Source organism: Phyllostomus hastatus, unplaced genomic scaffold (genome assembly GCF_019186645.2).
Source record: "Phyllostomus hastatus isolate PE091 unplaced genomic scaffold, TTU_PhHast_1.1 phas_scaffold_78, whole genome shotgun sequence".
Lineage (NCBI taxonomy): Eukaryota > Metazoa > Chordata > Mammalia > Chiroptera > Phyllostomidae > Phyllostomus > Phyllostomus hastatus.
The window spans coordinates 97,567,982-97,593,133 of NW_025334041.1; the positions used below are offsets into that span (position 1 = coordinate 97,567,982).

The 25,152-nt window shown below is 36.8% G+C and overlaps 1 protein-coding gene across 9 annotated transcripts in view; it reads right to left on the reverse strand.

The window, feature by feature from the left end:
- Positions 1-377: 377 nt before the first annotated feature.
- The window catches only part of CCDC85A (coiled-coil domain containing 85A), a 167,077-nt gene continuing 142,302 nt past the window's right edge, over positions 378-25,152 (reverse strand). For 3 of the 9 annotated variants that reach the window (XR_006784485.1, XM_045828836.1, XM_045828835.1), the window contains one exon: positions 378-2,164. Coding sequence is in view for 6 of the 9 variants with exons in the window: in XM_045828835.1 (XP_045684791.1) it covers positions 2,075-2,164 (90 nt within the window). In the remaining 3 variants the exon portion in view is untranslated. Of the gene's footprint in view, positions 2,165-6,548; positions 6,648-10,160; positions 10,281-13,331; positions 13,467-25,152 lie in introns of those variants that run through there. The other 6 variants (XM_045828830.1, XM_045828833.1, XM_045828832.1 and 3 more) reach the window with 6 other exon arrangements.

Below are 25,152 nucleotides of genomic sequence, written 5' to 3' on the forward strand. Positions count from 1 at the left end.
TATATGGTAAGCTTCTTAAATATAGAGGCTAAGTTTTTAATTTCTTTAGTATTTCCCCTCCAGTAAATTTGTTCCTGATGATTTTTAAATAATAATCAAGTTAGGTTTAATTTTAATCTATATGAATTAAAGGAATAAAGGTTTTATAAAACAAATTTTAAAATATTCTTAAATATCATTCTAAAATTTTTACTACATTATAATGTGTGAATTGAGGAATATCTGAATTCCCCCATTGCAAGCATGTTTAAAAACATGTCTTTGTTTTATATTTAAGTCATCTGTATTACTATCATCATACAGGAGCATTACAGTATTTAGTGACTATTAGAAATCTTATTTAGGAAAAACATTTTGAAGGGAAAAAAAAACCACTGTGAGATTAAATAATTTATTACCAGTGCTAAGATGAACACATATACTTGATACTCAATTTTATGCAGAACTTTAAAAAAATAGTTTTAATACAGTATCAAAATTTACACAAGTATTTTGTCAAAAGACCAGTGTTCCTTGTATTAGCTTCTGCAGGCACAAAAACTTATTTTAAATGTCTTCGATGTGTAGGAATACAACAATTTAAGGATGAAAGATTTCTAACAAGAGAAGGTAAATATAGCAAGCAATTTTCTTTTACAGGATAACAATATTTTTAAAAAATAAAAGAAAGATAGGCTTAAATGGTAACCTAATTACAGTAATAAGGTTATGCTATAGTAAATTAACTCAAATATTTTCTGAAAGCAGAAGACTGGTTTTTCATCACAATAACATTTTAAAAACTATAATGAAATTTTCTCACCAATGACAATTAATAAACTTTGTAATGAGTCCATTTAAAGACAGAGTATCTGCTATGAAGCAAATATGAGTAATACAGAGGAAATCTGAAAACTGGGAATTGTTGCATTCCTACTTTTATAACTTAAACTACAGTAAAAACAGCATTCTGTCACAGGCCTCTTGCACATTCATACAGGAAACTATCACTGCATTTGAATAAACACAAAATACCTATCATAGCATTTCCAGTACACACAGTCTAATATTATATATACCAAAAATAAGAAATAAACTAAGCAAAGCTAGCACACCTCTTTTTCAGACCTCAAGCAATCTGAACAAAGCTTTTAGCCTCAATAATGAAGGGCATGCGTCAGTGTCTTAAAACATTAGATAGCTGCTGTAGTCAAAGAAAGCTTTTCATAAATGCAGTGCAGTATTTTAAAGTTTACATGAAGTTTATTAAATATAATAGCATGTCTAGAAACTAAATTGTAGAAATTGACATCTCACAGCTGAAAACACTTAGAAAAAGTATGTTTGCTTATTCTTTAATTGCAATCATTGGTATTAACATGAGTGAATATGGAGGTTGACATGTCCCCAAGATGTGTCTTCATGAAAAATACATCAAGATTAAAAGAAAAAAAATACATTTATTTTGATCATTTAAAATAAAAGGTACTCTCTGATAAGCACTCTACAAAGTCTTGCTACCACAGCTGGTAAGGAGAATTTACGTGGTAATTTAGCACCTCAAAACTAAAAAAAAAAAAAAATCCCAGAAACCTAATCTTACCTTACATCTAAATTATGCATCAGGAACTAGTATTTTGTTGACTAAAATATAAGAAATAGGTACTCAACTCTCAAACTTGGGAAGCTGGAAGATACCTCTTCTTCAGTACAATGTGGAAGAAAACTCTCACCATTAAATGTAATGCGCCAACTCAATCAAACCCACGGAGGCTCTACTGCGCTCTTCCAATCACGCGCGTTTCCGTTACAATCTTAGATCTCAGGAGTCAAAAATGTTTCAGTTCTCATGAAAATATTGGTACCAAAATGGTGATTTTTCAAAGCTACCTTGTTTGAAATTGACTGCTGTAGACATCAAAGCGAGAGACATAAAATACAGCTTTAGTTACACTAAAGGTTTTTAGAGGGCAAATATGTGCAATGTACAATCACTCCATGTTACTCCATGAGTTCAGGTTTGTGGAAATCCACTCTTTCCTTCGTTTTTTCTCTCGTTCTGGCAGTGGTGATCTCATGTTTGAAAGAGTGTTTCTCACATTGGTCCTTTGTACTGGTTTCCAGACAAATGCTGCCTAATTCCAGGACACGAACCTGCAGCATCTCCAAGTTTCCTCCACACAACCTTTAAAAAAGAAAAGCATCTTAATCGTCCTCTTTCACAAACAGAGGAGTGTTTAAGGGGCATCTATGAGAGGGCAAAGAGGAATGTGGAGACAAGAGACAAAATACCCACACGAATGAGCTCAAACACAAATGAAATAAAACATGGAGCAAGCTTCTAAAGCGCAAGAACTACTCAGCTGATGGGTCCACTAGGCTTTGCTAGAAACCAGGGTCCAAATTAAAGAATGATGTGCCAACTTACTCAAGTTGTATGAGTGATACTGAACTCTCTCTGCACACTGTGCACCTGGGGAACCCCTGAACAGTAACTTCCACCCTCGGAGGTTGACTGCATTGGTGGAGATGAGGCACAGGCATTTGAATTTTTTTAAAGGCTCCCAAGGTGATTCTAATGTGCACCTAGAATTAAGAACTCCTAAGCAAAATCATCCTGGTTCCTATATTACACTTCTCTAATATGGGATATCAAAGTGTTTAATCCACTAAGGAAAATGAAGAAGCCTTGATCTTGAGCTATTTAAGTCCTGAGCAGATCGTTTTAGGGCCACTGGTAAATTTCCCTGCGTTTTCTGGCAGAGATGGGGCTTCAATCATAAATTTTAGCAGCCAAACAGTATAATCTCTCAGATTACCAAGCAGAAAGCAGGGAAAAAATAAGAATATTCAAGAATCAGCGAACTAGATACAATTACCATGTGTTGAAATTTAGGCCATTTTAGAGGGACAACAGGAAAGGTGAGATTAAGAATAAAGTAAAACTACTGAATTCACTAATGATATACCAATATAGTAACATTGTTACTGAGTGTACACACACGGTAACAGTCATAACCCTCCTAGAGAGGTTCACTATAAAAATTATGTTCAGATTAATTCCACAGTAATTTACATGGCTGTAACATGAACACAAACAAGTTGGTTCTTCAGTGATTCATAAACTGTGCTTCTTTTGTTTTTCTTTTAAGAGAGCAGATACTCCAGAGAACCCAGTAAGAATAATCCAGGGGTCTATCTACTTTCATTTGTAAACCTATTAGGGTTTACTATTAGTAACAACTAATAGTAAAGAGACAACTAGTTTAGAGACAACTATTAGTCTCTATGTTTTAGCAGACATTACTATGTGGCAGAAATGTCCTGTCCTATTTGGAGAGTTGTAGTTATGGTCCTTAACTATTTGGAAAGGAATGGCATAGCTGTGCACAAGGGAATTAATAAACCAACTGTGAAGAGATACAAACATCTAATCAGGAAGCCAAGGTAGCACCCCTTTCTAGCCCTTAAATTGTAAATATGATAATATCTATCCAGGATACTTTAAACTAGTTTAGAAGCAGAGGATAAACTCATGACCACAAAGAATCACAGATACAAAGCATTAGATGGTTACAACTCAAAATGCAACCCCTCTTCAAGTTCTCAAACGTTAACTGCCATGGACTGTATGGTGAAACACAGAGCAGGCAGAACTCTGAAATAAGCCAGTGTGATGCTAAGGCAGACAGACTAGTGACCTGTTAACTAAGGGATAAGAACAGGTTGGTGTCTGACATTCTCCTAGATGACCCATCAGGTATTTCAACTGTCCTCAGGGGACTTATGAGAGTCAAACAGAGGAATCTAAGATGAAACTATTAATACAAAAAGACAGATTTACTGTTTCTTAGAAGGGAGTGTATTTATTTCTAAGAAATTATTTTTCTTTATTCTCCAGTATTTGTGTTTTCGATGTTCATATAATTTGTAATGGTGATGCAAATATTTTAAATTATTTTTTCTCTTGGCTTGTAAGTAGTTTCCAAATATATGAGTGTAAATTGTCAAATTTGGGCTGGCTTGTGTTTTTTTTCAAGTGATGGTGACCAAAGACAAAAACAGACAGTTAGAAAAGGTTTCCTAGAGCAGGTTTACAGACAAACAGGGAGGGCAAGCTTTTGGCTTCAGGAAAATATCTTCTATAGGGAAAATCAACCACAATACCAGTTCATGTGGCTTTTTGAAGCATTTTTGGAAATGTAGGAAAATAAAAAAGATTAGTATGAACTAATCAAGATAGAATTCATCAGTAGGTCTCTTCTGTGATTAAGAAGCAAATTTTCTAATGTCTAGAAATCTTTTATCTAAAATTTTAAAAAGATGCAAGAAAAGAGACAATCATGGAGTTTTTTTACAGAATTTATGGCATTAAGCACAATGGAGATGTAAGATACATTGCTTTTTATTCTTGAGGAAAGAAAACGGAAGTCCCCAGATTTACTACACTTGGGAAAGTGGAGAAAGCTAGTCCTCATAGGATACCTAGGTATACTTCTGCTCATTTGAGAATAATTACAGCAAGTATTGAGTTGGCCAAAAAGTCCATTTAGTTTTTTCCTTAAAATAAAGGACACTTTTCATTTTCACCAATAACTTTATTAATTTGGATATTTTGAGTATGTCAGCTATTTCCCTCCCGCCATTGGCTTCTAGTGGGTAGGGGCCAGCCAGCACCTGGCCTGGAAGATGTTTTGCTGATAAACATCTTCCATGCATAAGACAGCCCCACAGCAAAGAATTATTTGGCCAAAATGTTAACAGTACCAAGAAACCTCACAAACCACTTTTTAAAACATTTGAAAACATCAGTCACAGAACCTTCTCCACACACTGCACAAAAATTTTTTTTGCATTTCAGTTGCATTATCTTTCTTGAAATAATAAAAGTATAATATGCTAAAAATGGTGCATATTTTCTTCCATCCTCAATATTAAAATGGCTGCACAAAAGTTCACCAATTTTGGTGTTTTTTTTCCCTATGCATGCTGATATGACAGCTGTCACAAAACGATCTAATAATTGTTTCAAATGAAGTTAAAGACAACTAAGCACTACTTATAGCCATCATATGGAAAAAATCTAATGGGCTTTTTGGTCAACCCGATAACTTAGAGTAATTAACAAATTTCAGGATCTTCATTTCTTCAAACATAAAATGTGAGTGTGGGGCTCTTACCCAGTAGTTCCTATCCAAATTGCCCATGGTCTGGGGTGATACCCAGACATCTGAATTATAAAGGAGCTCCACATACTACTCTTTGGAGACCCCCCAGCGGATGACCTCTATGGCCGCCTCTAGTTCTATAATTCCTAATGTCTGAACTTTCTCATTCCACAGTCAAAAGATGAGAAGCAACAGGCATTCCTAAATTTCTCTGGGGGAAATAATTCAAATTGAAAACCTCAAGGACAGGCTGAGAAGCTACAGAAGGTAAACAGTGATGCATTTAGGCAAGCATGCCATCTAAAACTAATGACCTTTTGAAAACAGACAAAAACATATGCAAGAAAGAAAAAATATATAACTTGGAAAGGGTTGCAAAGGAAAAACAGCCAGAACACAAACAAGCAGGAAACAAAAATGCTTTCCCCAGCACATATAAAATGCCCATGGGACTTTGTAACACTTACTGGATTCCAAGAAGACCTCAAAGAGATTGATAAATGTCTGAGAATACCAGGTCCTAATAGTCTAAAGCTTAAGGGTATTTCTAAGTAATTTTTATATCCTAATGGACCAAGAATATAAGGATAAAAGTACAATCTATATATAGCCAATTAAATTAACTGATTAATATAATCTTTCACAATTTTTTGCTCTTAATATGTTCCTCTACAATACTTCCATTTAGCTTTTAATAAGATTCACAATTATATTTTTGATTAAATTATACATCCATGCATATTACTGAAATAATTAAAATTTAGTCAGATTAATAAAATTCAAACTACATAATGATCACATAGGATATGTATCATGAAAATAGCGTGTCAGTTTTTCTACTGCATGCCTCTGACTTCATAGATCATGTCTATGTGTCTATCTTCTGTCACTGTATTCTGGGCTGTGTCAATGACTGAAAGGTAAAGATACTACTTCACATGACATGAAGCACACTTACCATAGGCATAACAAACCTAGCAAATATTACCTGCTAAGAAGGTGATTGCCCCCCAAGTATAGTTACAAGTAAACCCAAGGAAGTCTGTGTCTTTTATTGCAAGTTTTTAAACACTAATTTTTAAGAAACTTTTCAAAAGTATGAAACAGAAACCCATTTATTAGAGCAAAACTGGTAACACATTTCAGACAATAATATTTAGAAATTTCCATAATTCTGGAATATATTGCCTGATTATTGCTTACCTGAAATATTTTTATTGCAGTTTTATTAACACAATCATGTTATAAAATACTAAAGGAAAAAAGCAAGGGGAGTTGATTTTATTTTCATGTAAATAAGGCACTTGACCAGCATTTTTAAAAGTAGGTATTCATAAAGCAATCACTAAGCTATGATGAGGCTTTCAACACAGAATACACAACAAAGCACATCAAACTTACATTGCACATTTCTCTGACTATAGCTTTTTCTGTCTCACTAAGGTCATGTTCATACTCTTTACCCTGTTGACGATCTATAGTTTCCTGAACATCCAAGACCTGGATTTGTTGAAAAAGAAAAGCAAATTTCACACGGAAAAAAAAAAACTTGTTAGTTATAGAATAAAACCATCAAGGAGCTCCACTTCGTAAAACCTTTAGTTTTTTTTTCCATGTCTGCATATCAGGGTGGATGCATATATGCCAAAATCATTTTAAAAAGCTCATTGTTGTGTAACCGATCTGGAATCAATTCACTTGATTTCAAATGGTCATTAACAGCAATCTATTGCATCACTAAGAGTCTACTGAATTTATTAATGTCTAAAGTAATTAGATGCATTTCGTTAATTGGGTCTTTAAGATAACCTGTAGAGAGTCAATAATTCTTGCTCCATTGTGAAAATGAGTAATATAATTAATTATATACTAAACAATCCAAATGATATGTAGACATGGCCTATAGAAGAGGTGACTAAAAAGATGACAGTGATGGTGAAACTGGTCAGAATTCAGCAATATGTACATAAGAACTTTTATTAACATTAACACTACTGACCTCACAGTTCTTGCCTGGACATTATTAGGGGCTAGGAAAGGAATATGGAGACAGTTCTTTGATATTAGCAATGAGAAACACTGACTCCTTATAGTGAGAATATTTGAGCAATACTTTAAATATTTTTATTAGAGCAAGGTATATAGGGATGACATGCTTTTAAACAATTTTAGGTTGTTTAAAATCTCTAAACATTTCTCTAAATTATTGCTAAATAGATTGAAAATAATATTCCTTTAAAATGTAAAGTTTTCATGTCAGTACTTTCTATAGTACAAAACTTAGGCTTTGATTGCTGTTTGTTATTTTCCTGTCTGCTTATAAGCTAAAGCATTAGTGTAGCATCAAAAAATAAATGCTTTTCCTAAAAGTTTCTGTAGACTCTACCCCGATATTGCTAAATTCCTTGTTCTGTTGTCCTCATGGTCAATATTAGTGACACCACACCTAAAGGTGTCACTTGAGAACTAACACCAATGAACAGTTGAGCCAAAATAAATGACTTAAGCATTAAGTGGAACCTTCATGTCAAATTCATATACATGAAGGGTATACTGATATTTACCAGAGTTCAATCCTGCTATAAATACCCTAGTTCACAAACTACTCTCTGGTGAACTCAAAACTTCTAGCCATTGTTACTGTGTAGGTAATACTTCATCAGTGTAGGATTAATAGCAGTGAATGGAAGTCTCACCCTTTTCCTCAACTCAGATTATTATTAGAGTCAGTTCACATTCTCAGTGACTCTTCATAGGAAACTTAAAAGAACTCTTGGAACAAGCTCATTTACTTATAAATTCAAGTTAGAATGCACCTCAGAGAAGTGTATATCAAATCAGTAAATTCCTACTAAATGAAATGAAGCTCCAATTAATAGTTATCATGAATTTTAAAACAAGAAAAATGAGGTGTTATTTTAAGGGAGCTAATTTCTCACACTGACTTCAAACACTTCCCCCAACCATGACCAGAGTTATTAAATCCTAGAGGATTTTTTTGAAATCTATCAGAAGAAACTGAGCCATTGTTCCAATTATTTCTATCAGAACAGAAAAAAATCATAGGCTACAAATCTGCTCTAGATTGGTGGCTTTTAAAAACAGAGCCTTTTGAGTGACTACACTGTTTTTTATGCTGAGGCAGCCTTAAGATGCACTTCCCACAGACTCTGTGCTCACTTCTGTTTCAGACACAGCTGAGTTATGGAAGTAAACACGTTCTGTATTTAAGAGCCTCCAGTTACCCAGTAAAAGTACTTCAGTTGCTCACTATCACCCACAGCCAAGAGCCAAGTGAGGACACTTACATGTTCTGATTATAACATAATATCTTCCTCTCTGGAGAGAAAATTTTATATGAAGATTAGAGAATGAATGCAGAGAAAGCTGAAGAGCTCTTCCTTGCCTGCCCCTTCCTTTTAGGCCAGACAAGCACAGCTGAACTGAAAAATTCAGGAAAGACTGCAGTGCGGCCCACTATGCTGATCTGATTCAAACTGCACTTGCCATTTAACATGGCAACAGGCCGAGTCAGCGTTCAATTTGAAATGTAGGACAGTATGTTGCTTTGGGAGTATGTGCAGACACTAACACTACAGGATTGAAGCCACTCTCTCATTTTTTTTTCATTTCTAAAATGCTTTTCAGGTTTATGCTAAAGTAACAGCACATTTAACATGCTTTTCATGCTAAACAGCAGTCAAAGGCTGTAGCAGACAGCAAGTGTTTTTGAGTGGCTAAACCAGCACCCACCCGACGGAGGGCAGCACTGTGCATTCCAGTGTAACCTCCATGAAATCCTCTCAGCTGCTCACCTTGTGAGTTATCCCAACCAAGACAGGGCATACCAAGTACACTGCTACCAGCCACAGCATGGTTCTGCTGCCTTCCCTCACCCACAGTTTAGACTTGGGTGAAGCAAACTTATTTAATCTCAGTGGCAGCAAAGCAAAATGAGGGAGCTAAATCTGCTAAAACTGAATCATCCAAATCAAATAAATATTTTGAAGTTTTCATCTTCTTATTTGCTTTATGCATGGCAAGGAAAGTGTGGCCCACTCCAAAAGAATGCATCTTCAGTCTGTTAATGAATCATTCTGAATTCAAAACAATGTTAGAAAAACTGTGAAATCCATGTGGCAGGCACAGGACTGAAGCACTCTGCCTACTTTATGGCTCAGAAAGTTTCATCAAGGCTACATGTTAGGGATTATAGGTAAGTTGAAGGACAGTGTTTCATACTTGGAAAATGATAAAACTTCAAGGAACTATCTCAGTTTTAAGATGATTTTTATTGCCTGCATCTATTTCTACTCTTAAATATTTACTTTATTATTTTTACTTATGCTACTTATTATTAAAAATACTTATTGGAAAGCTCATCATTGGTAAAGAAAATTAAATAAATTTTAGCCAAGTTGGTTTTGAAGTCATTGCAGAATTGGAAGTAAAAGCCAAAAGTAAAATTGCTTTATGAGCAAGACCATACATCTAATAGTTCTATAAAGGAACTTCACCTAGAGTTTAAAGACCTAATTTCTATTTAGTGGGGAATGGAGTAAGTTTTTGTTTCAATATTTTCACTTTGTAAGTTGCACAAAGTATTTCAATTGCATGAAGAAAGAAAAAGATGGCATCCTTCCTTACTTTGGCCAGCTGTTAACTCCCTGTATTAAAAGACATCCACACTACAGACATTGCACATCAATACCTATAACAATATTTTACACATATGAATATATACATGCACACCAGACTTCAACTAGATGCAGATAATGAATCACATTACTCAAAACAAAATGATAACAGTAAAGATTCAACCATAAGTACTCAAACCCATTGTTATTTGAAAAAATTGAAATCATTCTTCAAAAATTAAGATACAGTTACACCATTAGGGGTCAAAAATAAAGTATATATGGAAAAAACAAGACTGTGAGGACTACTAGACTACAGCAAACAAACCACAACACAACTGAATTTCTTGATAGATGGTTGCACACAGTTGGTTACCTTAAGAGAATGTACCACGGGTTCAGGCTGCTGAGAAGGTGTGGTATGTCCACTGAAGCTAGCTGGAGAGTTGGGTGAACTGTTATTCCCATCAGCCCCTGATGACAACCTAAAAGAACCCTTAGTAGAAAATCAACAACTTTGTTATTAAAACAAAAGTCGTTTATAACTGTATAGATGTCATTCAATTGCACTGCCAAATGAGAATTAGCCATTTAGTCAAATTTTTTCCAAGCCTGTCTGTCCTACAACACTGTCAGCCTATTAATTGGAATACACTTGCTGCTTGACCAGCAAGAAAAGTTAACCAAGAACTATCTCTATGCATGTCCAGATGTCATTTCTGATTTAGCAAGGAGAGCAATGCCCCCTAAGGAATGACCATTAAACATTTCAAGAATGATTTTTAAAACTTAAAGATAAGAGTAGGGAATTTCTGAGTTACTCCACAGCTGAGTTAAACATGCTCATTCAGCAAGACAAATGCCATATTCCATATGTCTCAGAAAATGCAGGCACATCACATTCCTGCATTGGAGAAACTCTTACAAAATGCTTCTTTAAGGGGAGACCTAGAGTGGAACATATTCCAAAGAGGTTTAATCAGTATTTTCTTTAAGGAAAAAAAATCTTATTTTGTTTTTTTTTTTTTTCAAATGAAAAACAAAACAGATCCGAAATTACATTCTTGCAGTTAGTGACTTTGCACCTGAGCTGGTGAGAAATCAGAATGGGGCATGATTGCTCTTGACCTGTGAGAGTCATAGTCACCCAAACAGGAAATGGGAAAAAAGTAAAAATAAAAATGACCTTTTCTAGGGATTGCTTGGAGAAAGACTAGACTAAGGGATCAGGAAAGAAAAAGAGCAGCAGTGATCTACCCTCCCACAAAAAGCAGTTCACTGGGAATTTCCACACCTGTTTTTATGGTGATCGTTACATCCAGGGGGCCTGAGAGATTTTAATTTTTGTCCATCAGCAAATCTACAGATGTTTTTCATGCCTAACAGACTAATAACTGTTCTGCTTATCCTGATCCTGAGAAGGAGCATCATGTGTGGATTCACAAAGGGAAGAAATAACTGGTTTTGGAGATTTATTTCCCAGCATCTGTAGGAGAGCTTTGATGTTGTACATTTTAGGGATGGGAAGAAGCTGGGGGCAGCAACAGTTTTAGGTAGGGGTTTTATGCAAATGATGCTACTTTTAACAAATTGACAATTCCCATTAATCTTATAAAAATTATTATGCAGCAGTTTGGAATATCTTCTCTCTTCCCCTGTTGCTGTCATTTCCCACGTCCTTGACGGTATCTGTGCCACAGCACAAGCCAGTGGAGGCCACGTTCACATCCTTGCTCAAAGAGTTATGGAAACCAGGCCCTGTCCCACCCTCACTAGCAGCCATGGAAAATGACATTTAGGTGACCTTTCCGGCTTCTGTCCTCCATAGCTACTAAAGATGAAATTAATAACCCCAACCTCCCCCCACCCCAGGGGAAAAATATTTGTAAGATTTGTTTCCCTGTATTTGTAATTCAGAGCAAATCAGTCATAACAGTACAAGACAGAAACAATAAAAGGGGAACTATCTGAAGTTGGTTGACTGGGCACACCCTCCCTCCAACCCTACCACCAAATTTTGGGTGTCCTCTTCCTCTGTAGAGAGCAAATGTTTCCAAAACAACGGAATTACAAAGGAAGTTCTTCCCTACATGGCTCTAGTCCTGTGCAATTCTCTTGCCCTACTATTACCATCCTTCTGAACTCTTATGAAAAGGCCCCTGAGGTTGTGCAGAGTTCACTTCAACCCTTTCATTTAGGACCCACCAGTGCAGGTTCGTCCTCCTTCTGACTGGTCATCTAACTCAGCAGGCAATAATCCTTCCCCCTTCCCACTTGCACTACCCTCCTTCCGGTCCTCCTTCTCAGACCCTTTCCCGCCCAGCCCTCTGTTTCAAAGGTTCCCCTCCCAGACCTGGCAAATGGAAAACATTATCAGTCCCAGTCTGCATCTGCTTGGGATTGGGGCCTGTATATTTAAGGGCGTTTTGGTTTAAGGAAATTTCTAAAATCAATGATGAGTGGCTTCCCTAAACCAAATCCTCTGGACAATTTACCATTGTTTACATTTAAGGGGAGTCGTGTTCTACCCTAATCTGTTCAGAAGAAAAATATTCATTTATTTAAAAAGTTCCCTTAGAATAATAATAATAGAAAATAATAAGGGTGACACTAGGAAATACACAGTGGGGGAAATTTATCATTGATAGATTAAAGTTTATTTCAAATTCACTTTGTGAGCCATGGACTAATAATCACAGGGAGTATCAAGATTGATGGTTTATATGGTTTTTGTGAAGGTACAAAGGTAGCCAACTGCCTAGTAAAGGTGTACACCAACAGATGCTGAACAGTTTCCAGATTGTAAAAGAGGGACACTCCTCATTCTAACACATCTCATTAGTTACTATACAAGTTTACATTTCTACATGCTTAGTAGAATCAGGGAATTATCTAGGTTTAATCAATACATACTCTCTGTTGACGAGTATGTTTTCACTGAAGTATTTTTTAAAATGTACTACTAAGTAAAACAAATTATTTTAAAGTCTCTTGAAGTTTATTTCAATAAGATTAAGCCCATTTATTTAAATTGTAACTTGGCTGCTTCGGGCAACAAGGAATTTAAAAAGGGGAAAATCATAGTGAATTTGGAAATGTGACTCCCAAGTTCAGAGTGGCTTGTTTTCAAGTTGTATGTGATCCAGTGCATCACCACCTCTTGGGTCAGTGTCAATTTGAAAGGGCAAGGAATAATTTTCTGGCTTGGTCAGAGACATCTGGTGGTGTCTGACAATTCATTTTCATGGCCACTGACCTCTTAATCTGCTTTTTGTGAAAGGTGCAGGCTACCTTTGTTCATCTCCAGTGTTTGGGGTAACTCAGCTTTCGCCCTCAGGTTCAGGGGGGGAAAAAAAGACTAGAGATGACTCTTTAGGAGATGATGAAAGACTCTACTCCAATTTCCCTCCCCAGATTTAGACACACAGCAACTTTCTTTTCATGTCTACAGACTTGTTTTCTACCCCCCAGTATAACTTTTCCTCTAGCAGCAGAAGTCATCTGGTTACGCACAAGCAAACGCAGCAGCTGACTCATCTTCACTCACCGGGAGAGTGGGCAGGCATCGTCCTATTCCTCGGCACCCTTGCCACCACTGCAAGACCCGCCGGGCTCTGGGCCCCCAGCCTTTCTCCATATTTGAGCTGTTTCTAGTTGGAGGTTGCCTTCTATTCTGGGTGGCCTTATATTTGGAACAATATAGTACAATCACTCAGAAAAATACTGTTTCCCAAGTCTCAAGAAAGCAGATAGAACAAGAAGCTAAATGAAATGAACCACAATGACCACAATGGCAAGCTGTAACATGCACCCCAACTAGGGAAAAAATAAAAACAAACTGAAGTCTGTGTATTGGAGCTAATACTGATTTTTTTAAATAAGTTTTTGGCAAAGCTGTAATTAATTCTCAAACTATCAAAATGGTAGATGATAATGCTAAAGTTAAAGAACTTAGACAACTTTATTTTGTGGGTTGTACTTCTGAGAAATAGAGAAGTACCATAAGTCTTCCAAGTATTTAAAGCCGTATAACTTCAGAACTTAACAGAGATTATTCCAAATGCATCTGGGAGCACAATCCCCTTTTGGTAAGAAACACAAGTTGGGTAGATAGATACATTCAATGGCACTCAAAAACTGACACTGATTCAATTTCTCAGCAAAATATCTGTACATTTAAAACATACAGGGGGGGTTACAGTTGTTCATATGGAAAATAACAATAATTAATAAGTAATACAAGGACAAATTGTTTCATGTTCTCACAACTGTAAACCTATTTTTGCCCCACACTGTATGTATGAGCTAATGTGTCATAATAAATGTTTTACATGGGATATATACACAGTTATCAAAATGTCTATTAATCAAGTTAACCCCACCAATTTCTGAACTAGCTGGAACTAGAGATATCACATAACTAAACTAAACTGAAAAAACATTTTCCCTAAATTTCAGGTTATTTCCCATGAAAAACTAATTCTGTTAAAATTAGCAGAACCAAAATGAACTTAATTTGCATATAATTTCCTCTTCCTGCCAACTTTTACTACCACCTTCAGCTAAGAATGCTACGTCCTAAGGAATACCAAGAATTTTAAAAATATGAAAAATACACAAAACAGGCTCAATATTTACATATTTATATACAGTCTACATATTTAATTTTATGAGACAAAAAATGAGAGCACAACATTTTAGTTCTCATCAACCCATTTCCCTAGAAATATGTGCCCCACTGCGAATAGTAATAGTCTAATTTTCACTGTTCTGTGACTTTTGGAGGCTGAATTAATAAAGAAAATGTCTAAAGTGAAGTAAAAATGAGGAGCAGTGATGACCAGCAGTTGTCACTCACAAAACTCCATTATGAATCTACTAAATCAGTACCAGTTATCTATGAAACATAATCTCATATTCCTCACATACAACAGAGAAAATGATATATTTGCACTTGGACCATAAAGATCATTTTATCAAAGTAACACTGATTTGAACATTGTTTTTTGCCATCATTTCACATGTCAGTGTCTAATTTATTTCCAATTTATTTCCATCATCAAAAGAGTTATATCTAGTAATTTATAATATGATCGATGGCATAAAATTCACCTCTCCCCCAATCATCATAGTTCTATTTCTGAGACGATCTATGAGTAGTGCCTTTTTTTTTTACAAGTGAGTTCTAACTTTAGGATTTGGTTCTCTCCATGACTTCCACATCTCTCAGAGCTTACATTTTTCAGATTCAGCAACTGGGCAAAACATTAGAATCTCTACTGTCATTCTTCCTTAATGTGTAGTGAGATTAATTCTCAATACCTCTCCATTGTAACAAAATTTATCATACCCATGAAATCTAAGGTAATACCTATAACCATTTAGAAGCGGCTCGAAGGAGCAGCCATTTAGTTACTATGTAGACAGCGTATATTTTCCCACTTTCAAAAAACACATAAAATATGAAATAATAGGTATGCCTCTTCAGGATCTTATAAAAGGTTCTTTTTAAGCATTTATATAGACTGTATAGTATTAATCTCATAAGAGGAGGCAATATACACTGAGCAGATTTTTCGGAAAGATTAAATTACTTGATATAAACATTTTAAAGGAAAAGTTACTCCTTTAGAATCAGGTTTGTTGACTTCTACTTATGTTGGCAACATGTTTTGTTTGTTTGTTTTTTAATCCTGGTCTTGGAAAAGCATATTGGAGCAGCTATCATTTTTGACCTTCAAGTAAACTATAGCCAAATGGTATTTATATACCAATGAAGGGTTAGCTCTTTGCTAGCTCTGAAAATGTCAATCACACTATTTTCTGTAGACAGCTTCTACAGGAAAAAACAAAACAAAACAAAACAAAACATACTACGCCTCCAGTGACTCAATGCTTGGAATTGTTGCTGGCAACTTTGAAGCTCAAAATGGTGGAAACCCAGATTCTGGCCATCAATTGGGAGAATGCCTACAAACCACCTTAGGAAAGTCACTTTCTATTTTCCGAGTAATACTATTTTGCTTAGATTTGTTTTCTGCAATTTTTCAAAATTTGATGTTTATGAAAAAGAATGCCTGAATAATTCTTTCATTCCAATAGAAATCTGAGTACTCATTAAGTACTCAGATACATAATGTAACCCATAAATTATTGTAGATATCAGGACAGTCCCTCCTAAATGCCAAGAACAAAGTAATGCTCTGCATCAAGACTGGTGGCAGCGGGGGGAGGGGGATGGTGGATGGTAAATTGCAGATTACTTACCAGAAGTTAACCTGTAATTTTTATGATTACTGAGAAGTAATCATAAAAATCCTGAATCCTGAATTCTAATGCTGTAAACACCAGCCTAGATCAGAAAACAAAGTCCCTACATATCAGTAAAGAAGATAAATATATTGGTCCTGCTATTCCTCTTATCACATCATATCTGGAAAATCTTCCCTGAAAAGTGAGATTTAGGACATTTTATAGTAGTGTTTTGAAAATAATTGATTTCTTAAGAGTTAAGAAAAAAATGAAACCATTCAATTTTTTAAGAGATCATCTAAACAAAAAAAATATTTTACTTACAGTCTCATAGAAAAAATACTTACAATTCACAATATGAATTTTAAGAGAATTGGCAGGATGAAGCTATTGTAAATAAGCTGTCTTCTTGCTATTTGTGGTTATATTTTATTTATTGCTATTTTAGTAACATTATTTTAATTAATATTTTGGAAGTTTCCATTCTTTTGCCTTATAGACATACATATTAAAAAATTTTTATCAGGAATAACAGAATACTGTTTTTGTATTTTATTACATGAAATACAGGCTTCCTATTTATGTTTTTATTGATTTAGGAGAGAAACACTGATTTGTTGTTCCAATTATTTATACATTCAAAATTATTATTATTATCAATTATTTATGGTTGATCCTTATACATGCCCTGACGGGGGATCCAACACATAATCCTAGAATATCTGGATGATTCTCTAACCCACTGAGCTACCTAGCCAGGGCCAGGCTTCCTGTTTAGATATAGATCAGACATAGTGCACTTGTAAGAAACTTTAGAGCTCAGTCCTCTTATCTATTATAGGAAGCCAACTATGGAAGTCTGAAAATTGATCGGCTAAAGTGGTTTCCTGTTAGTTAAAGATGTTTAATTTTTTATAAGTCCTGAAGGTAGGTCAAACTATCATACCTCATCAGAACACACACCTAGTTTAAGAGAGAGGATGAATTCAGTCTTTCCTTATTAAAAGGCAAGAGCAGATGGTTTGTTTAATCTCATCAGGAAAATAATATTTTGTTCAATTTTACCAGCCTGCCTTCTGACATTTTGCAGACCTGCAGTAGCATACAAATCAAAGCTCAGATTAGAAGTGACTTTAAAGGTCACCTTGACAAACTTCTCCCAAAAGATTGGTATGAATGGGCTTAGTGATGCTAAGAGACTCTGCTTTGCTGTAACAGAGAATATTTAGTTTATTGTATTCAAAGAAAAGTTTTGTTTTTTATTTAACTAAAGTGAAGAATCTATTCAATACTGATTTAGAACATTACTTCCCTAAATTTATAGATATTCATTTATTATTCACATAAATATTTGCTAAGCACCTGTCAGAGATGATATCCCATGCTCTGTGAAGTAGGTACCGATTCCAATGTTTGTTGAGAGAGAAGCACAGTAAGCCCAGCTCATGACTCTACAGTCACAGTGCCTAGGTTCAAATTCTTGATCTGATGCTTAGCAACTGTGTGGCCTCTCTGTACCTCAGTTTCCTCATCTATAATATGGGGGCAATAATGAGGCAATAATACCTCACTCTATGAGCTTGGTTACTTATATGAAAAGAGCTCTTAAAACAGTTCCTGGCCCACACAGAACACTATAACAAAACAGAACAAAACAAAACAAAATAAAATAAAACACTCTATAACAGCTATTTTCAACCTTTTTCATCTCGTGGCACACAAAAACTAATTACTAAAATTCTTCAGCACACCCCCAAAATACATTTTTTGCCATTCTGACAAAAAATAATAGGTATAATTTTGATCCATTCACACTGGATGGCTATTTTTGTGTTGGCTGCTGTCAGTTTTTAATTTTGACAGCTTAAGGGAAAAGAGGTCAGCACCTTAATTAAATAGTCAGGTATTGCATATTTTATAAATTCTTGCAGCACACCTGTGTGTCTCTTGCAGCACCATTGGTTGAAAATCACTGCTCTGTATTTGCTATAGTCATAAATGTTTTTGCTTTGCTTGTCAATCCATTGTATAGCTTGTTTGTCAATTTCTTTTCAGATGTTTATTATTTAGAGCAGTTCTTAACTTGGGGTGATTTGGCCCTCCAGGGGGGACATTTGGCAAAAAACATCTGCAGATATTTTTAGCCGTCGGCACTGTGCAGTTTCTATGGGCATTCGGTGGGTAGAGGCTAAGGATGCTGCTGCACGATGGACGGCGCACAGGACAGCCCACACCGCAAAGAGTTATCCAACACCAAATGTCGACAGCGCTGGAATAGAGAAAGCTTGATTTAAAGGGAGAGCTGTTTTGGAACACCAAAGAGCAACATTTCTGTTGACAGCTCCATCAAAGATTTTGAGTATGAGGACAAATCGCCTACATGATTTGGAGCTTGTAATCATTTTAAAGAAAACTCTCTAAGCGTCATCCCTCAAGTGGTCTAAGTATAAAGACTTCCATATTTCCACCCCTGAATAGGAAATTACTCTTTCTAACAAAAGGAAAAGAATTAAAAATATCCAAAGCATCCTACTGCAACAATACTAACAGAATCAGAATACAAAATGGACCGGTATGGGGCAGTGGTCCAAAGGACAAATTGCTCTCCGAGTGGAGAGACACAGGACACTGCAGCACCTTGAAAATCGAGACACCCATCCCCCACAGAGAATATGATTGGCAGAAGATGATTTGTGGAAATTACGGAAGAAAATAAAGCTTTCTTAGCAACACAACAGGTAAAGAGTCTGCATTCAACTTCAGGCAGACACACTAGGAAAGAATAAAATTTCCAGGAGAGAGAAATGAGGGCCCTGGCACATGAAGCAACAGCTCAGTGTGCATGAGAGCATTGTGTGACACGCACAGGCAAATCAAAAGACAGGAATCTGGATCTGAACAGCAACCATTGTCTCCTCCGCATGTGGCTCAGGGTTGTGTGGTCTGTTTACATGTTTGTCTCCTCAGTAGGTGGAGGACTCCTGAGAGGATGTCTTAGTCATACAGTTCTCAATTACTGAGCTCCTCGTACATGTGAGGACTCTCGTAAGCGCTGTCAATTACGCCAGTATTAAGACTAGCTAATATGAACTTCCCCTACATGTTAATATCTATCCAGGCTAAGAGTTAGCCTGGTGCTATTTGAACTACATAATGATTTTCTGTTTGTTTGGGCCCTGAAAGTCTTCTTCTGTCCTGTCTACTCATTATGCAGCTCCTGGGGCTACAAGAAGACCCAGGGGATCCTGGGCAAGATCAGGATGGTTGGAATGGCCCAGGGACCTCGGGAGGATCAGAAGTGTGTTAGTGTTAATAACTGATCCAGAAGAACTGGTGCACACCATCAGCTCTGTGCTCCTTTGCCTTTCTCCACACCAGGCACATCACTATGGCGGTGACAGTTACGTACAGTCTGAATCTATAATAATGTCCCAGGAACTTTGAGACTTGTATGCAATAGCCTAAGGAATTTGTTGAAAATTAGTGACAGCTCACTTTGAAATGCTGTATGAGTCATGCTATAAATGAAATACAGGAGGGCTCCAGGTCAATACAGTTATTTCATCAAGAGACCAGTCTATTTCCTGTTCTTTCTTCTCTCTGGGTTTGGGTTCCAGTGAGACTTTTCTGGATCCCATGCTTTTTTGTCCCATACTAGTGTGATCCATGATGTCACTCTTTCAATTCTGGTTCCTTATTAATTCCTACTCACATTCTCTCTTTCTCCTCCTGAAATAGGTATCTAGAAAACTTGCTTCCCTCATGCCTTTGCAGATGAATAAGTTGTGATCATGTGAACTTTACTTTTCATTATTTAACAGGTGGGTTTAATTATCTTGACCACTTACTTTACATGAGCTGACAACATTTTCTCATAGCTCCATGTTAAGTCTTATCACATTTTATAGTACTATTAAATATATATTGTGGGGCTCCTCAAACTCATTGCACTTGACTTTTATTATCTCTGTAATCATTAACACTAGCACCCTATCTGTCCCAGCAACAGTTGCTCAATAAACTTGATATATTAATGGATTATCATAATCAATGTGTGAGACTGGGACTTTTCTTCTACCATCTCAAAAATAGTTGTATAAATGCTTTACTTGTGTGCCTGTGTACTTAGTAATTAGCAGGTACTCAACTATTTGTCCAGTAACTAAAGAACACTTCTAGAGTGCTAAAACGGCCTGAAATAAGTGAAACTGACATTTTTGAGTTGATCCGTATTTGGCAAGTCTATATAACATAAACATAGACTAAACTCCCACCACTGCTTTCTCTCACTAATTACTATTATTCTAGCAAAATAAATCTATCTGGGAAATCTTGAATCATTTCCATATATTTCTAACACTACAGTGAAGCTCCAGTATATTAAAACAGTAACTGAAATGAACACTAGGGATTATAGCAGACCAAAAGTACAAATAGAATTTAACAATGGGGCATCTAAAGTATATGCTGATTCCCATCAAAATCATTATGTAATGGCAAACATCAGGTGGTGAAAATAAAAAAATAAACTATCATCAAAAGAGATATTATCCTTAACATTAAGCGTAGGCCAATCTATGAATATATTGGTGCTCCCAGCTAAAGAAACTGGAAGGTAGTATTTATATTTATTTTCTCACCCCTTGTTCATTATGCTGAATAAGGCCTAAGATTGAGGTCTATGGGGTCACAGTAGGTCTATGGGGTCACAGTAGAGGAGGTAAGGAGCTTAAATCTGGAGAACCTGAGTTTAGACAGTTGTCTTGTTAGGGAAACAGAAGTAGTTCAAACAGACATGTGCCCAGAATGTGAGGGAGGTGAGTAGCCAAGCGGCCGCTGACAGGAAAGGCAGGAGTCAGAACAGAGACCCTTCTACACCATAGGAAGGCTTTGAAATTCACTCTATACTGAAGTATGAGCTGTGACAAGACCTGATTTGTGTTTTATAGATCTCTCTGGTAACGTGGAAAATAATTTGGGTGGGACAAGATTAGCTGGGAGGAAGTCTAGTTAGGATATTAACAGAGAAGTTCAAGTGAAAACTGATTACTCATTGCCTACACAGGACAACAGCAGAAGGAATGCAAAGGATATTGAAGGGTTAAAAGACACAGCCCTACAAGCCCTAATGGTTATGTGAATGTAGGTAGCGAGGTTGAAGCTGGGAACCCAGAATGGCTCCCAGCTTTCTGGCTAGGTACCAGCTAAATGGTCAGGCCATTCACCAGGACAGGAAGTGCCAGGAAAAGTAATACATCTATCTAACTCTTTCATCAGATTTTAAAATCAAGAACAAAGAAGTAATTAACAATTCATGAAGCCCCACATCCTCTTTCTCAGATACCCATACAAATGGGTCTCTTCTGACATGTGAAATAAAAGAGTTTGCAAAAATTGTAATGATTTTAACTTCATGCCGTGAAGAAAATATCTGATGAAACAATATAACGTTCTTGGAAGGAAAGTAATTTTGAAATATCTGTGACTGCATGTAAAACTTGAAGATATATACAGTCCCTGTCCCCAAAAACTACATGAAAGTAATTATAGAGATTAGCTTTTTTACAAGAATTAGAGAGGGTGAATCCTAGGAAGGAAAGAATATCCTGAAAGGACTAAGACAGCAAATACCCTGTATGTCTCTGTAGCCAGAGTGACAGCAGACAAAGAAGAACAATGAAGGCCTGGTACCAAACAGCTGTGCAACAAAAGGTAGGAAATGTGGACAATTCGATTTACGCATACTCTGCTTCCAGGTAGTAAGTTTATGTGCTTAATTCTTGTCTTTTATTAACCATACAACTCCCAGTGAGAAACACTAAAATTTTTAAGGGAAAAAAATGATAACAATCAAGTTTACATTCAGTAGTAAAAGTTGACCACGTATCTGAATACATTAGGTCTTGGGCTTATTTAAAAAAAATGGGGATGATGGGACATGAGTAGGACTAAGAGTCAGGACACAGAACTGAATTGCTGGTGTTGATGCAAAAGCAAAGAAGCCATGCTGATCAGCATTGCATTCAGATGGCAGAGCAGAGCTGATTAATGCTTGTGTTAAATACCACAGCACTCTCTCAGAGCCCAGAGGGAGACATGTACCTAGCCAGAGCCCTAGGGACTAAGCACCTATTTAAGATAAATACTTGTCGAGTTGACTAAGAAATGCTGTATGGTGAGGTGGTGTTTGCTGCCCTGGCTTTAGCGAAAGGAAGGGTCTTCAGTTTCATCAAGCAGTCTTCCAGTACATGAAGCTCTGGCACAAAAGAGGAAGGTCAAGGTAAGAGAGACAGTCAGCTTCGTACAAGGGTAGCTACCTCTCTAGGAGACATGTTAATAATACAAGGTAAGTACAGCTGCTTGTTAGAGTGCACTTCTACCTAGGTCATTTGTTGGAAGCTCTATCTTGGAGCATTCACTACAACGTTGCACTTAAAGCTTTACAAAAGCAAGAGTGACCAAAATGATCCAGGCAGTGTAGCTTCTGCACACGTAGTCCCAAGACAATTACCAGAGGGAGAAACAAAGTCTCCATTAGTGAGAACACTGTCAGAGCACACAAGAAAGCATCGTGAAAGCATGAGCTCACTTTCACAAATGACTCTTACTGGGAAGAAAGAAAACAAGTGATTTAAAAATATATCTATTTCTGCCCTGACCCCTAACATAAATGATTTATGATGGAAAACAAGATTTTTGGATTCAAACTTATATATGCTCATTTAGGTAAATAATGTTCATAAAGGTAAGTCTGAGATCCATCAGAGAGTTAAAACAGTAACACATAAAGCAACGCTGCATAATTAATACAGAAAATACATTCAAAGATCATCCATAAAATCTGGGAGACTGAGATACAAATGTAAAATGGGCCTCCTTCTCCCTCTCTGCACCTCACTCCTTTCTCCTTCCCTGTTTTACAGTGTCACAGGGCACAGCCCACGAAGCTCTTCTTTTCCTCAACACACTACAGGAAGTCCTAATTCGGCCCCATAGCAATTTATCCTTCCAAATTTGTATCTCCAACCCCGACCTCTGCCCTGAGTTCCAGATGCATACACCTAACCCTGTATGTGACAGCTCCTTGGAGGTGTCCAATATCTCAAATTTCCCATACCCAAAACATGGCTTGACTCCCCCACACCTCCTAATCTGCTCCTCTCAGTCTTCCTCATTTTAGTGAACAGCAACACCAATCATATAATAGCTTAAATCAACATCCAAGGAGTCATCCTTAACTCTTTCTAGGGGCACCACACTGAACCACGCTGGGATGCCACTCATTGCACAGTCTGCGTGAACAGTTCCTGTAGTGCGCAACCTGTGAAGTGATACGGGGTCTCTTTTCCTTCTATTCACATCCACTCTGTCATAGAGCTCTCTCAGCTCTGTTTCAAAATATATTGTGAATCCAATCCCTCTCCTCCCCATCTCCACCCCACCACAATGTTAAAGCAACCATCTGCCCTCTTACACTACCAGGCTAGCTCCCTGAGTGTCCCTATGTCTGTACTCTCTCCCTGCCTCTATCTCCTCTACCTAGCATTGACAGTGACCTTTCAAAAAGTTTAATAGACACGATGGCAACCTTGCTCAATTCCTCTAATGGCTATCCATCAATTCAGACCCAAATCCAAACACTTGACCTTGTCAACAAAGCCTACAGGCTCTGTTCCCTGCCTGTCTCTCTGACTTCCTCTCCTGTTACTCTCCATCCACTCACTGGTGCAGCCACACTAGCTGCCTTGCTCCTGTTTCCTCAAACGTGACTAGTTCATTCCTACATGAAGCTTTGTCCTTGCTGTTCTTGCCTCCTGTAATACTCCTTTCCAGCCATGTCCTTTCCTTCCTTCAGGTCCCTCCAAATGTCACCTCCTCAGTGGGCCTTTCTAATTCCATGTAAAATACCCTGTCACTCCAGTCACTCTCCAATCTGTAACCTGCTTTTGCTTTTTCATACGGATCATCATTCCCTAGTACATATTTTTAATAATGATCCACCATTTGAAATGTAAGCTACATAAATTACTTACACAAGGCTGCATACTCATTGTCTAAAAAACAGTATCTGTATATAACAGACACAAGAACTACTTAAGGAATAAAATATTGAATGAATGGCCAAGATGTCATCTTCCCATGATCTAAAGAAATCCCATTCCACATTTATTAAGGTTTGTTTTGGTTCTACTAAGAAAAGCAGTAGAAGCTCACTGATCACTTCCCATTGAATGAATATCCCTCTACCAATCTCATGAGAAATGTAAACTTTTTCATTTCAAATAGCAAGGTCATTGCTTTCGTCTAGCCTGGATTCTGAGGATAAAGGACAGTATGAATAACTAAAATTTAAAATACCTTTCCCTAAACCCTCCATACAAACTTTGACCAAGGCTAATGACACAAACCAAGTTTGCCTGGTTAAAAATGTTTATTTTCCTGAAGTTTCTGGGTAAAGGTCTTAAGGGCCAACATTGTGAGAGCATGACCTGAGTAAAGGAGCTGGCAGAACTTCAAAATGCACAGCTAACATTTTCTGAAAAGTTGACTGTGAAATTCTGAAAAGTGACATCATAAAGCTTTAGGAGAGGCAAATTTTAAAGAGAAAAAATTTAAAAATTAGAATATTTGCAGTAGTATCATTTTAGGAAACCACCAGACTAACCAGTAATAATTTTTCAAGGCTGGCTAGAGATATTTTTTTAAAGTAGAAATTGTTTTGCCTACTCAAGAGAAGAATGACCCAGGGACTAACGAGCTCCATCAGCTACCCACTGCCTGACCCTCAGCAAGTCACTTGTCCTCAGTACTAAAATGGAGAGGTCTCTCAATTAGCTTCATGTGGTGGCTGTGACGGGTGACTAATAAACCCAATTGCAAGGCACTCTGAAAACATTAATTGCTATAGAGAAGCTTGATAATTGCCAGGTTGCTATTAGTCACCATCTAAGCAAGAGCCAATGCATTTCGCTCTTTTTAAATCTTTCTTCCACCCCTTGGCTCTTCTGATGTTAATGATTCCTAGTGACAAAAACAAAAGACAAGTGGGGCTCCTTCTCACTTTTCTGTAGGTCTTATTCTGATCCACAAGAAACACGCTGGACACACGCTAGCCT